General features: G+C 52.3%; 2 protein-coding genes across 2 annotated transcripts; one reads left to right on the top strand and one right to left on the bottom strand.

Moving 5' to 3' along the window:
- Nucleotides 1-6,322: 6,322 nt before the first annotated feature.
- ISF_09875 (heavy metal tolerance protein precursor) lies at nucleotides 6,323-9,094 on the top strand (the record flags this gene model as incomplete). The annotated part of the gene is made up of 1 exon (XM_018853475.1): nucleotides 6,323-9,094. One exon carries the CDS (start codon nucleotides 6,323-6,325, stop codon nucleotides 9,092-9,094), a length of 2,772 nt encoding a protein of 923 aa, XP_018699342.1.
- A 2,937-nt stretch (nucleotides 9,095-12,031) lies between these two features.
- On the bottom strand, nucleotides 12,032-12,616 carry ISF_09874 (hypothetical protein; the record flags this gene model as incomplete). Its single annotated transcript, XM_018853474.1, has 1 exon — nucleotides 12,032-12,616. The coding sequence occupies one exon, from the start codon at nucleotides 12,614-12,616 to the stop codon at nucleotides 12,032-12,034; it is 585 nt and encodes a 194-aa protein (XP_018699341.1).

Here is a 12,616-nt window from a genome sequence, read left to right as displayed (position 1 = left end):
GCTCGGCGGCACAGCCGCCGCTCAAGCGGCTTGCCCGTTACAGTAGCGGTGTTGGGTGCATAGGATGTGGCGGCGACGAAATCAGTCTTGGTCATGTCCGCGTGCATATATATGGCGGTTAGCAAGGATCAATTGTTCAGAAAGTGGTTTGCAAAGTGAGGCGGTGTCGCGGTGAAGAGCAGCGCCAAGTTTGATTTCCCCGACAGAGTCGACTCACTCAGTGGTGGCCTTTACGAGCCACTGCAGGACAGCCAACCAGGGTATAAAAGCGATGGAAAAGCGCAGAATGGCTACCTTGCAGTCATCAGCAGAGTCACCCTGCAACATGACAGGTGCCCACTAGAACGGCGGAAGGCTTGCACACTACCTGCAAGCCGCAGTAATGGGGTGCGTTAAGGAAGGCACGGTGGTGAACCATACAAGACCAGGCCTGCACTCGAGGTGCGTATGGCGTGGCTCTACGCCACGGGGCCAGACACCTCCTTTCGACGTGACTCAGCCAGGGCGCCCCAGAAAAGCACCTCTAGGAGGGTCCCACGCCGTGAGCTAATCCCTTTTCGTTACAGAAACGCTATTCCCTTTTTGCTAGAGAAACAGCTATTCCTTTTTCGTTACACAAAATGTGGCTGGCTCCAGTTGGTGGAGGCGCAGGACAGCATAGGCCAAAAGTGGTATCCCCCCATCCCAATTGGGTTGCGCTGTCGTGCTGGGCCACACCATTGCATCCTCCTATGAAATGAACCAAACAGAGACTGTTCTTATCATACCTCTTTTACAATAAAATACCGTACACGATGTTGGATCTCTGCTGAGACTGCTCTGATGTCCATCGGCCGGCCTAAGCCCTCCAGTGTCAATACACTATCGAATATACTTCGTCCCCATAAGCTGCGCGCTACCATTTTTGTCTTTCGCCCTCAACGGATCCACTCCATTCATACAGGAGCGGCTGAAGGATCGAGGAGCCCATGTCAACCTTCCCCTCAGCGCAACAATCGCGTCAGTCATACACTTATGGGCAAAATAGGCTTCTAGTTTTAATTAAATATTTACTTTTTAGACTAACTTCAATAGAGCTAAAAATGAGTTAAAATTTCTTAAAACGACCTTAAAATGAAGGTAAAACTCATTTAAACGCTTTTAGCCTCACCCCACGGTTTTTTTCAGTCACAATACTAATGCGCAGCTGCCAGTTAGTGTCTGAAGGCTCAGATTAGCGACAAATGTGTGGAGATTTAGGGAAGGCCATTTTGCCCATGGCTGTACTGAGTGATGTACGTGATTTCTCAAGTTTCACGGCTACGCTAATGCTACATCAGATTCTACTCTTGTATCCTTCCCAGCCTATCTACATGGAGTCCTGGGACCAGACTCCATGTGTCCTGCTGCTCGGATTTCTCGTTCTGTCGATGGCGGGCTTACTGCAAGCATTTTTGGCTGCCTTCGATTGCCTGCCTTATGTGTTGATTTTTTTCCGGGGTTTTCTATAACGCTTTAGGGATATTGTTTTTCTTTTCCTGCTTCTGTTGAAGCAGGAAAAAGCTGCACTGGTACAGCTTGTCGCTCGCTTGGCTGCTTTGACCATCAGTCTTGTCTTGCTATGCGTGCAAGACAGGCAATTGCAACATGTGAGTAGGGCAACAGTAATGCATCTCAGTCATGCTAATTTGCAAGTGTCATGCTACCCTTCTTGCTGTCTCGAATTGGGCAGATCTTGACCCATCTGCAAAGGCTTCAGACATGTTGGCAACATGTTCGCCAAACGAAGCAGCTCTTCTCAGCATACTCAAATACACCTTCATATAACGGGGCCAATCCTGTTGAGCGGGGGTTTCCGGGCACAACCGGAACGGATGAACGTTCCGCTGTAATCACTGTATAGGCACGCTGTAAAGTATTTATTGATATCTTCTATTCCTGTGCCTGGTTGTTATTATAATGCACATGGTCTTTCGACTGAACAGAATGTCATAATTTGCGCGGGCATTCCACTTCGATAAGGTGTGCAATGCAGGCGGGGAGTGCTAGCTGGAGTGCTGAGTGAGTCAACTTTAATTTTTGACAGATTCTGAATATGGCAAAATAGTTTTCGAATGGCCAAAACTCCTCGGATTAAGTGTTGCAAGTTGCCATGGTGTTAGATTGGCGTAGAAGACGGGGCGAGTTGTGGGCGTCGGGACCTTCCTCGTAAATGGATGCGCCACACCACCATCAGCAAATATTGCTTAGCATGCATAGGGACAGATAATGCAATCTTATTTCGGCATTTCGAGTGTCCATGTCAGTAAACTGTAGCGCTAGCTGACTCACAGCGGCAGTGGCAGCCCTCGGGTTAGAGGCAAGCTACTGGAACGCAGCGTGGGGCGCAGCATTTGGCCTGGGCCATGGGCCAATAGCGCCTCGTTGGCGGACAGAGGTACCTACCTACCTATACTCTCCAGGAGCTTGCAGCATGTTTGAATTGAGGCATGCAGGTGCCTCCTACCTACGTTCCTCACACACGCAATAAACATTGCCAATGGAGCGGCGGAAGGCTCCCTCCAGTACTTGTCCGTAATTTCGTTGGAGGGGTGCACAAGCCAACGCTATTCCGTTTTCGTTTGAGAAAAGCCTCCGATCCTTTTCACCCCTCGCCTCTCGGGCCCAGGCTTTTCTCCGAGAACGCTGCGGTACCTAAATAGGCTTGTACCAGTAGGTACGTACCTAGCTGAGTCACCCTACCTGTGGGAGCTGCGCGTGCGGGGCGAGTCAAAAACGAGACGCACACCCCAACCAGGCAACACCTCGCGGAATTTGAACGCAATGGATAACGCGGAAGTATTCACCCCGGACAATTATCAAAGCCAGGCAGCAGACCATGTCCCGCAAAGGCGCCGTAAGAGAAAGCCTCCTGCCGATCCACACATCCCTTCATCGCGCACAGAGGACTTTTGTTGGCCCGGCGAGGATGCCAGGGTCGCGCACTTCTTTACCGAGTTCATACGACACACCTCGCCATCTCCGCAGGAAACCATACAGGAAACGATTGCTAGGTTGATCTCGCTGTCCCAATCCACAGTTGGGAGCTGGCGCTCATTCCTAGAGCATCTGGCAGTACTGGTGGCAGACGTCGCGACCGTACTAAGGCTGCTTGAGTCGGACGAGGGTATCGAGTGCCTGAAACAAGGATTCTCTAGGTTTGAGAGAAGCACTATCCGCTGGATGAAGTGGCATACAGCGCGGAATTTTCGCACGATCGGGGAACGGTTCGTAACCACCGTTGGAAACCGGGCATATGCCATATTGCTACTGAGTAGGTTTGATCTACTGATCATCCATCCTGCAACTCGCCATAGCTCACATACCTATTGACAAGGGCCTTTTTACGCCGGATGACTTTGTCTACTTGGAGAGGATTCGAGACGTAGAGCGGATCGACCGCCCGGAGTATGAAGCGCTAAACCCAGTCATACTCATTCCGCTCTTGTGTCCGCGCATATCGTAAGAAACATAGTCGTGGTGCTTTACAGGGCCGACTGATTAGGTTGCAGGAAGGAGCATGTCGAGAGGTGGCTAGCAACCAGCCGTAGGATGAGACTAAGAAGCGAATCACCGCCGGACGAAAGCACCGAAGACGGCGAGAAGGGGGGAGCATCGGCGCCACAACTTAGCCAGCAACATAACTCCAGAGATGAGCAGCTGATGTCCCCCAGAGGACAAGGCCCTTTTGAGCCATGTTATGGCTTGTTGGAGCTATACCCACGCTCAGCGACGCCGGAAACAGGGCTCACAGCGCAACAGGACAAACTAAGGACAGCGCACAAAGACGCCAGGATGGAGATTGCAGAGAGGAAACACTCAGAAGAGGAAAGTCACCACTATCCTGCCTGCGATGGCTTTATGGCACAGGCAGTTCAATATCTAGTATGTGTCTCGCACCACGTTCAAGAAAGATAATAAATTCGGTCAGCTCATTTATTATTTACAGGCGCTGGCCAATGTCCGATGCGAAGGGCCCCTCGGCCCATTGAGCCAGGAACTTCGAAACCCTGTTTCGGAACGGCATCTGTTGAGGCTGAGAGCCAAAGGTGCAAAGTTCAAGGCTGACGTGGACAATAGTTTGAGCCTAGCGGTAGGGTATTTCGCGGGGACAAGAAAAGTTTTGATCTCGGGTCAAGGCCAGGATTGGCAGCTGGAATGGCCCAGCAACAAAGCCCTCTTGTTCTTGGAAAGGATCACACTGCCTACTGACAGCTACATGTGGGTTCACATCCAAACCTTCAAAGCATACTAGATGCCCGTCCTGCGCTCAGTTTAACCTCCTATTTTGATGATATGATCCATTCTATGTTGTGGTTTTATGTCTTTCTTTGGACCGTTCAATTACGAATGGAAAATGAAGTGCAGTTTGCCTGCCCAACAGCCTGCTTAGAATCCGTGGCAGCAACATATCCTCGCCTACTATCCTAGCCAATCACTTTGCCGTCAGTTTTCATGTAGCGGTACTGGATGACTTGGCCAGGCCGCATGTAGAGAAACGTACACCCCCTCCGCTAACCCCCTTGCCCAAAACCCTGGCCTGGGACGCTTGCCCATGGCCCTTTGCTCTCAATTCTTACCTTCACCTCCTGGCCGCGGAAAAGTCATACGGGCTCTACCTTGAAAGTCCCGGTTGACATAAAGCTACAATGTGATACACCGTGCCGCACAGGGGCCAACCGCGATGCTGGAGATCGGCAGAAACAGCATTCACTCAGGAAAGGATAAGCGGTTGCACGGTACGGCGCCCATGCAGTGAACGAACGAGAACTGTCACGCCATCGGGCCGAGCCACTGGTTGGTCAAGTGTGGGATGAGCAAAAAGCCAGGGAACGGGCCGCCCGCCCATACTAGATGAATGTGGACATCGCAGAGATTATCCTCCGCCAGAAGTTGTATTCTCTCGTACCTTCAAGATGTGGGACGAGTTACTCTGTGAATTCTTCGAGCTCAGAAGGGGATGGGCAGTCTGTAGCGTCCGCCAGCCCAGTCCTTCGGCTGTGTTAAGGCTCTGGGAAGTCACGAGACCCACTTCTATTACCTACATCGTGGCGAAACAGCCCCACCTAGGCGATATTTTGCTACTATCCATCGAAACCAAAAAAACTACAGATGCGCTGAAGGTTCCATCACCAACCATCGAAACCAAAAAAAACTTACAGCGGCGCTGAAGGTTTCACTACCATCTACCAAAACATCAAAGCCTGGCGCAGTCCATCTACCACATAGCTCCATACCCAACATGTCACATAGACACTGTCCAGAGACTCCGCAAACGCTTGATTCAAGTTGCAACTTGTCGTCCAACGGCTGAGTAGCCGCGGAATGGCTGCGATTGACTCCGGTGCCAGCCGGAACAGGTTTCTGCTGCTCACACCGACTTGCTTCGCTGCGCGAGCTCGCCACGCCGCCAATGCTGCACGCCGTTTCACCCCACACCTCCTCTGATCCTTCCGTAAATGGTGACGCATAGCATGGCTTTATTAGTATTTGGTCTGAACAAAGCAAAGAACGCTCGGCATGGTATGCCGGCCGCGCTGTGCCCCAGAGCGTCGTTATGGCTAGTAACATTTCTGCCGAGGAAGCAAGCCGCTTGCCATGATTACCCCCAGTCCCTGCAGAGGATCAATTCCGCCCCTGTTTGGTTATTATGCAAAGTGATCCGACCCCTTGCTTGAAGCAATTTATCGTAGCCGATTTGAGTATGCTTAGCAAATGAGACTAATGCAGTCGGGATCCTTCGTGGTACCATAGATTCCTGGTCATGTTTCCTTCTGCCATCAATAAGAACCGCGTTGCAGGATTGACTATTTTCATACCAAGGGGCATCGTTGCGCGTTCCTGCACTACTACGTTGACCACTGTGAATGCCGTCAGGCACACTGTACACGTTCCCAGCAGGCCATCACAGCTTCCTGATCGGCGTTCTCTGCGCCAATCACGCATTCTTCACCACCATTTGCATGCTGTTCACGACTCCTGAGATATCAAAGCATTCTCAATCAAGTCCGTGCATGTCTGAACAGTACCACCTGCTGCTCACTGCACCAACTGGCCCACCTGCTGCACCTTTGATCGGGTGCTTCAGCTCCTGTACGTACACCGAATATCACCGCGGCCTCTTTGCTTGGCTTCGTCTGTTTGCGCGGCCGTTTGCTTCGGTTAGTCCTCACTTGCCCTCGGCCAGTAGCAACCAACTCTTTCATCGCACCTCTCGCCATCTCACGCTTGACGATTTACATTTTACAAACCACTGTCTTGATCAATTTCTTATAACTAACCACCAACATCTTTGTAGCTCGCCATGGCGGCCACTGACAATGTACCGCGTCCCCAACACCGACTTTCCGACCCGCCCATAGCTGCCTCCGATCTGATCCTTCGCGAGACGCAATACCTTTACTCCCTCATACTTCTCTTCGCCCTTTTATCGTGTGTTGCATGGTACAGTGTGGATCATGCCAAGAAGCAGGAAAGCATTGTACAATCGCATGTAGAAGGCCCGGGCGGGAAGCACTTGCCCGTCACGAAGACGAAGACCAACGGCGATGGCGAGAGAAAGCTTGGTCCCCATTTTGGCCCGGCTGCTACAAATGTTTTTCGCTATCTGGCTGCAGTCATTTTCATCTCGTATGTTGCGACCGGCGCCTTCATGTTCAACCATGCGTTCTATCATGACAAGCCTTGCAAGTGGTCTAAGGACGGTCTCTCCTGGGCTGGTGAGTGGACCGTTGTCCACGTTCTCGGCTCCGTCTTCTTCTACCTTTACATCCTTTTCTCGCTCTTCGACTGGAAAGAAGGGCCCAATGTCGTTCACCTCTTGATCTGGGTCCTAGGCCTAGTAGGCGAGGTCATTCTCTTCTCAACCACCTTTACGACTGCCGCCGCATGCCGCCTTACCAACCCGAAATCGCAAACGGGAGACAAAGACTGCTTTGATCGATGGATCGAACTGGACTTGGTTCTCTACTTTGTCCGTATCCTCCACCTGATAGCCCTAATCGGGGTTTTCAGCGTTGCTTGGATAGGTAAAGTTCGATCCAAGCGCCCTGCAGAGCTTGAAGACGGCTTCACCCATGAGAACACCCCGCTTTTGGATGGCAATCGGGGGTCATCTGACTCTCAAAATGGTGATGCCAGTACAGCAGGACCGAACGGGCGCGACTCTAATTCTCGCCGGTCCCGAGGCCGGACCGTGTCCAACGCAGCCAAATACTCAGCGCCGAGTTCACGCAAGGACGAAGATACTGCGTTCTATCGACCACAAAAGCTTCCCCACAAGACTTGGTGGGAGTACATCCGCGGATATTCTCTCTTTTTCCCCTACTTGTGGCCCAAGGATTCCGTCATGCTGCAGCTGCAAGTTCTTGTCTGCTTTGTCCTGGTTATTATTCAGCGCATCGTCAACATCATTGTCCCGACCCAGATCGGTGAAGTCGTCAAGCAGCTCAATCATGCTATCAAGGAAGTACAGGATGGACAACCTTTGACTATGGAGCTCTTCCCTCTTCGCGCCTCTCTGTTTCTTGGGCTTCTCTGGATTCTCCAGGGCATGCTTGGGCCACTTCGATCCTTGCTCTGGATACCCGTTTCCCAATACTCCTATCGCGGCTTAACAACGGCTGCTTTCAACCATGTGCATTCTCTCAGCCTGGACTTTCATCTCTCCAAGCGCACTGGTGAAGTGCTGTCCGCGCTCAACAAGGGGTCTTCCATCAACTCTTTTCTGGAGCAAGTCACTTTCCAAGTCATTCCTATGCTATTTGATTTGGTTCTGTCTATTAGCGTCTTCTACTACAAATTCGGACCGCTCTACGCACAAATCAACCTTGTCGATACCTGCTGGTACCTCTACCTGACGATCAAGATGGCATCGACCCGAGCTGACCAGCGCCGCGAGATGACTAATGCTGACAGAGAAGAGGAGGCCGTCAAGAATGATTCGATATCTAGCTACGAGACGGTCAAATACTTCAACGCCGAAGACTACGAATCCAACCGTTATCGTGACAAGGTTGGAGCCTATCAGAAGGCGGAAGCCAAGGTGCAGATGGGGATGGTCATGATGAACGTGTGCCAAACACTCGTTTTCAATCTCGGCAGAATATTGGCCGCTCTCATCTGTGGCTGGCAGGTCGCCGTAGGAATGCGCGAATCCAGTGATTGGTTCGTCGTGATTTCTTACCTGACCCAGCTCCAAGGCCCACTCAACTTCTTTGGCACCTTCTACCGAACTGTTCAGCAGTCCATGATTTCAGGCGAGCGTTTGCTTGAGCTCTTCAAGATTCAGTCCACAGTTGTTGATACTCCAAACGCAAAGCCCCTTGAGAACTTCTCTGGCCACATTCGTTGGAATAACGTCAACTTCTCTTACGACCGACGTCGGCCGGCGCTGCGCAACATCTCGTTCGAGTGCCAACCTGGAACCACGACAGCATTCGTTGGCGAATCCGGAGGTGGTAAATCCACTCTTTTCCGTCATATGTTCCGATACTACGACTGCGATGAAGGCAGTATTGAGCTGGACGGCAAAGATGTGCGGGATCTGACCATCTCCTCCGTTCGTCGCCATATCGGCGTTGTGCCTCAGGACACAACTTTGTTCAACGAATCCCTCATGTACAACCTGAGATACGCAAACCCGAACGCCACAGATGAAGAAGTTTATGCTGCCTGCAAAGCGGCTAGCATTCACGACCGAATTTTGTCCTTCCCCGACCAGTACGAAACACAGGTTGGCGAGCGTGGACTCAGACTCAGTGGAGGCGAGAAGCAACGTGTTGCTATCGCTCGCACCATTCTCAAAGATCCTCGCATCATCATGCTTGACGAGGCCACTTCGGCCCTGGACTCGCATACTGAGCAGGAAATTCAACAGAATGTTTGGAACATTGGCCAAGGCCGCACTCTTCTTATCATTGCACACCGACTGTCCACAACCGCCCATGCTGACCAGATTGTTGTGCTCCATGCCGGTACCATTGTCGAAAAAGGCACGCACACCGAGCTTTTGACCGCTGGTGGCCGGTACGCGTCGATGTGGGAGAAGCAGAATCCGCGCCGAACGCGCACTTGACGCTGCCAGAGAAGCCACCTTAATGAGCCATAAGAAGGGAACCGAGACGCCTCTAGACGGCCATGGCAGTCTAGACTCTTCAGTGTCCCTTTCTAGCAACGATACAGGGCCCAGATCCAAGGCGGAAGTGTAGGCGCGGCTGAGAAAGCCATCACTGACGAGCATTCAGACGAGCGCAAGCTATTTCATCAGAGACCGACTCGGTTTCATTTGTTTTGTTTTTCGGTGTCGAGGCATTCTTGATGTTACAAAAAAGACCGGGCTTTTTTGAGAACCTGCATACGAGCGGCGTTGATGGGGCGCCTGTCTCGTTCCGACTGACAAATTGTTGTGTTCTTTCTTTCATTTTGCTTTTGATCTCTCATTACCGTTTGGCTTGCATTTTCATTTTAATATTCTCGCCACGTTACGGAACCTAGACTATCACCCAATTGATCTGTAATTTGCTCGTGCGACGGACACGCGTCAAGCGCGGAGAAGAAACAAAAATGGCTGGATGTGAACGAAATGGAAATGGGCCTATGAATTGCGTTTGTTGTTCTTATTTGCCTTGCAAAAAGCAGAGCGCATCCTGGCACAAAACGGTGTGCTTTACCCTTTTACATTCTTAAAGGGGTAACTTTCAGGTCTTATAAAATTATGTACATTAATGTAATAGTATTATTCTAATGTTATCGGTGAATCAAGCGGTTCTATGAGGGTTGAGACGATTTAATTAATCCATCTAAATGCGCACTGACCCTAGCGCTGCCTGTCACGACAAACGAGGTCGTCAGGCCAAGTCTCTCTCTGCATTCGCATGGGGCTCATTTGTCTTTGGCTCATCCATCTTGGGCGTGTGCCCGCCAGTGCGGTCGAACACTACAGTCTTGCGCATCGTTTGTCAACCACAGATCATCATGGGCTGGGTAACAGCCGCCGACCTGCACAACGTTACAAGTCCTTAGGGCGGCGCGAATCCAAAATGCAGCCCATATGAGTATTGCCAATGCCGCCACAACCCCGACGAACCAAAAAAAACTTGCAAGAATTTTGTCGGATTTTGCGTGAATCCATGCAAGCTGCATAGCATTGCCGCTTTTCGGCGCATAGCATCCGCGTTGTTTGCGTACAAATTGATGCCAAGATAGTGACAGACGCGGATGGCCTCCAGCTCGGACCCAAAATACAGCTGCCCGGCAAATACATTCAAACAGATGGCGAATTGCGGAGGCACACATACGTCCAGCTGCTCCGGCACCGTGTATAAGTCCAAAGCATCCAGCGCACTATAGCCCTGGTTCGGCCGCGGCGCGTACAGACACAAGGCCACACTGGTGGATTTCTGGATCGCCGGCAGTAGCATTTGCGCCTCATAGGGGCTAATAACCATCATGGTGTCAATAGCGGGCGCTTGGGACCGCGGCGGGCTCACCAAAACCCACTGTATAGGCCGCTGCCTGCAGTCGGAGCCGGCCCCATCAACCGTCTGCGCAAAGTCCCGCGACACATACACATGACGTGGACATGTATTGAGATCCAGCTACCGCGCGGCACTCGTAGCCGACAGCGAGGCAAAAGCCGGCACCCGGGCTGACGAATCCGCAGCCAGGCGGCCCGTCGCCACGTAGGTGACCATGTCCGGATGCAGGGCATGCAACGCGGGCTTCTCAGGCGCAGCCCGCTGCACCTCGCGCTCCCGCTCAATCTCGGGCGACAGCTTGCGCTCCTGCTCCTCGCTCAGCGCCGCGACAAAGTGATCCATGAGCCTGAACGCGCGGAATCGCTAGTTGACGAGATCGTCGTCGCCAGTTGCGGCTGCGTTGTCCATGCGTGGCGCATAGCGAGTCTCCGTCGAAACGGCCTCTTGCTCCGGAAACTGGCTAGCTTGTGGCCTTGCCATTCGGAGCGTGCCGTCCTCTGTCTGCGCCGCTTTCCGACTATGGCCTGCGCTGGTCGACGTCGTCCCTGGACGGCCCACAGGGGAATGTTGCACGCTGCGTCTTCCCAGGTGCCTTGGATTGCCCATTGTAGAACATCGTGCTTCTTCCTGGAGCAAGATGTCTTTCAGAAAAGTACGAACCTGAACCCTTTGAAGCCGCCGACCGGCAGTGGAGAATGCTCACCCCAGTCATGGGAGGGATGTCTGAGCTGTCTAGCCTTCACATTGGGGACCCTAGCTGCCTTATCAATGGCAGCCCACGGCAGTCAAAGAAAATAGCCAAGCTACTGACTATGACACTCGCCTCCACAGGGCTTCGAGTCAACAACTTCAAAATTTGGGCCACGGTCAGCATGATCTCATCTATCCTCCGCGAAATACGTATAGAATTGCTCCAGGCTGGGCCAACGGTTGGTAAGATGTTCATAATAAGGCCAGGCTTTCCAGCCTTTGCACATCACATGTTTGCAAGGCACTCACAGTTAAAGATGCTTGAGATTCACGGGGGTACGGTCGATACGGATTTTACGTTTACTAGGGAGATGCTTAACGTGTGCGACGACTGCCTGCTGCATATTACCTTTGTTAAGAAGACAGTTGAGCAGCCGGAAGGGACCCGCAAATGGGTGAGGGAAATGATAGAGGAATTTAGGCGACCGCAAGGCAACGCGCATCATCGTTGCTCGGCACATAAGTCAGAAAGGCCAGTGGTGGTGCAGTAACTGCGTTTAAATGAGCTATCTGTCTAGTGAATTTTGGTGCTGCACGGAACCCGTAATGGGCAAAGGCATCATGTGTATTGATCCGAATACATCTTCTACCAATGAGACCATTCTGAGACGATTCCTCCCACATTTTCCCTGTGCCTTCCAATTCGCCTGCCGTGCATTCTTCTCAATTTTTGGGTGCGTCGTGCATATGTCGAACCCAAAGCAACCGTTCGATCGTGAGCGTTTGGGCATCCCAGAACCGACATGGAATTCGACGTCGGCCACGGTCTGTCGGTGAATAGTGTATCAACGGCCCGAGCCGTCTGGATCATCAAAGTAGCGCAGCTTCTCATCATCGGGCTTTGCGATCTGCTCCTCGCCAGGGCCTGCTCTCCAGTTGCGGCGGAGGAGGCTTTCCGGGCAGCAGCGACGGAAAACGCGTGTGGCCCAGCCGGCAACAACCGTTGTGCGCGGCCCCGGCGGCAGGAACTCGAGAGCGGCTATGGCGAAGAAGTGCGGCAGCAGTAAAAAAGCAACAGCTCGAAAATGGAAGCGCAGGATTGTCGTGCCGTCGCAGCCGCTCACGCCGAGCGGCCACCCGGTCCACTCGGCCAAAGATTCCACGCCAATTGAGGAGACGAGGGCTAAAATCAGGACGCTCAGGTGTAGCCTGCGTGCAATCACCGACCAGGTCGACGCCGACAGGTAGTTGCTCAAGCCTTGGACGCTGTACACAACGTTGGAGAACAGGCAGGTAAGTAGGGACCAAGGCCGGCTAGTCTCGCACGGCCACGGGTCCATGAGGTAGCAGCTGCCGGCGAAAACAAAGATGAAAATTGACCAGCCGGCCAGCATGTCGAGCAGTCGGGGCACGGAGCTTTGGTAGGACAT

This window comes from Cordyceps fumosorosea, assembly GCF_001636725.1.
Source record: "Cordyceps fumosorosea ARSEF 2679 chromosome Unknown scaffold_88, whole genome shotgun sequence".
NCBI classification, from domain to species: Eukaryota; Fungi; Ascomycota; class Sordariomycetes; order Hypocreales; family Cordycipitaceae; genus Cordyceps; species Cordyceps fumosorosea.
Note: the sequence above shows the minus strand (reverse complement) of the source record. Positions and strands in the feature narration are given on the sequence as shown.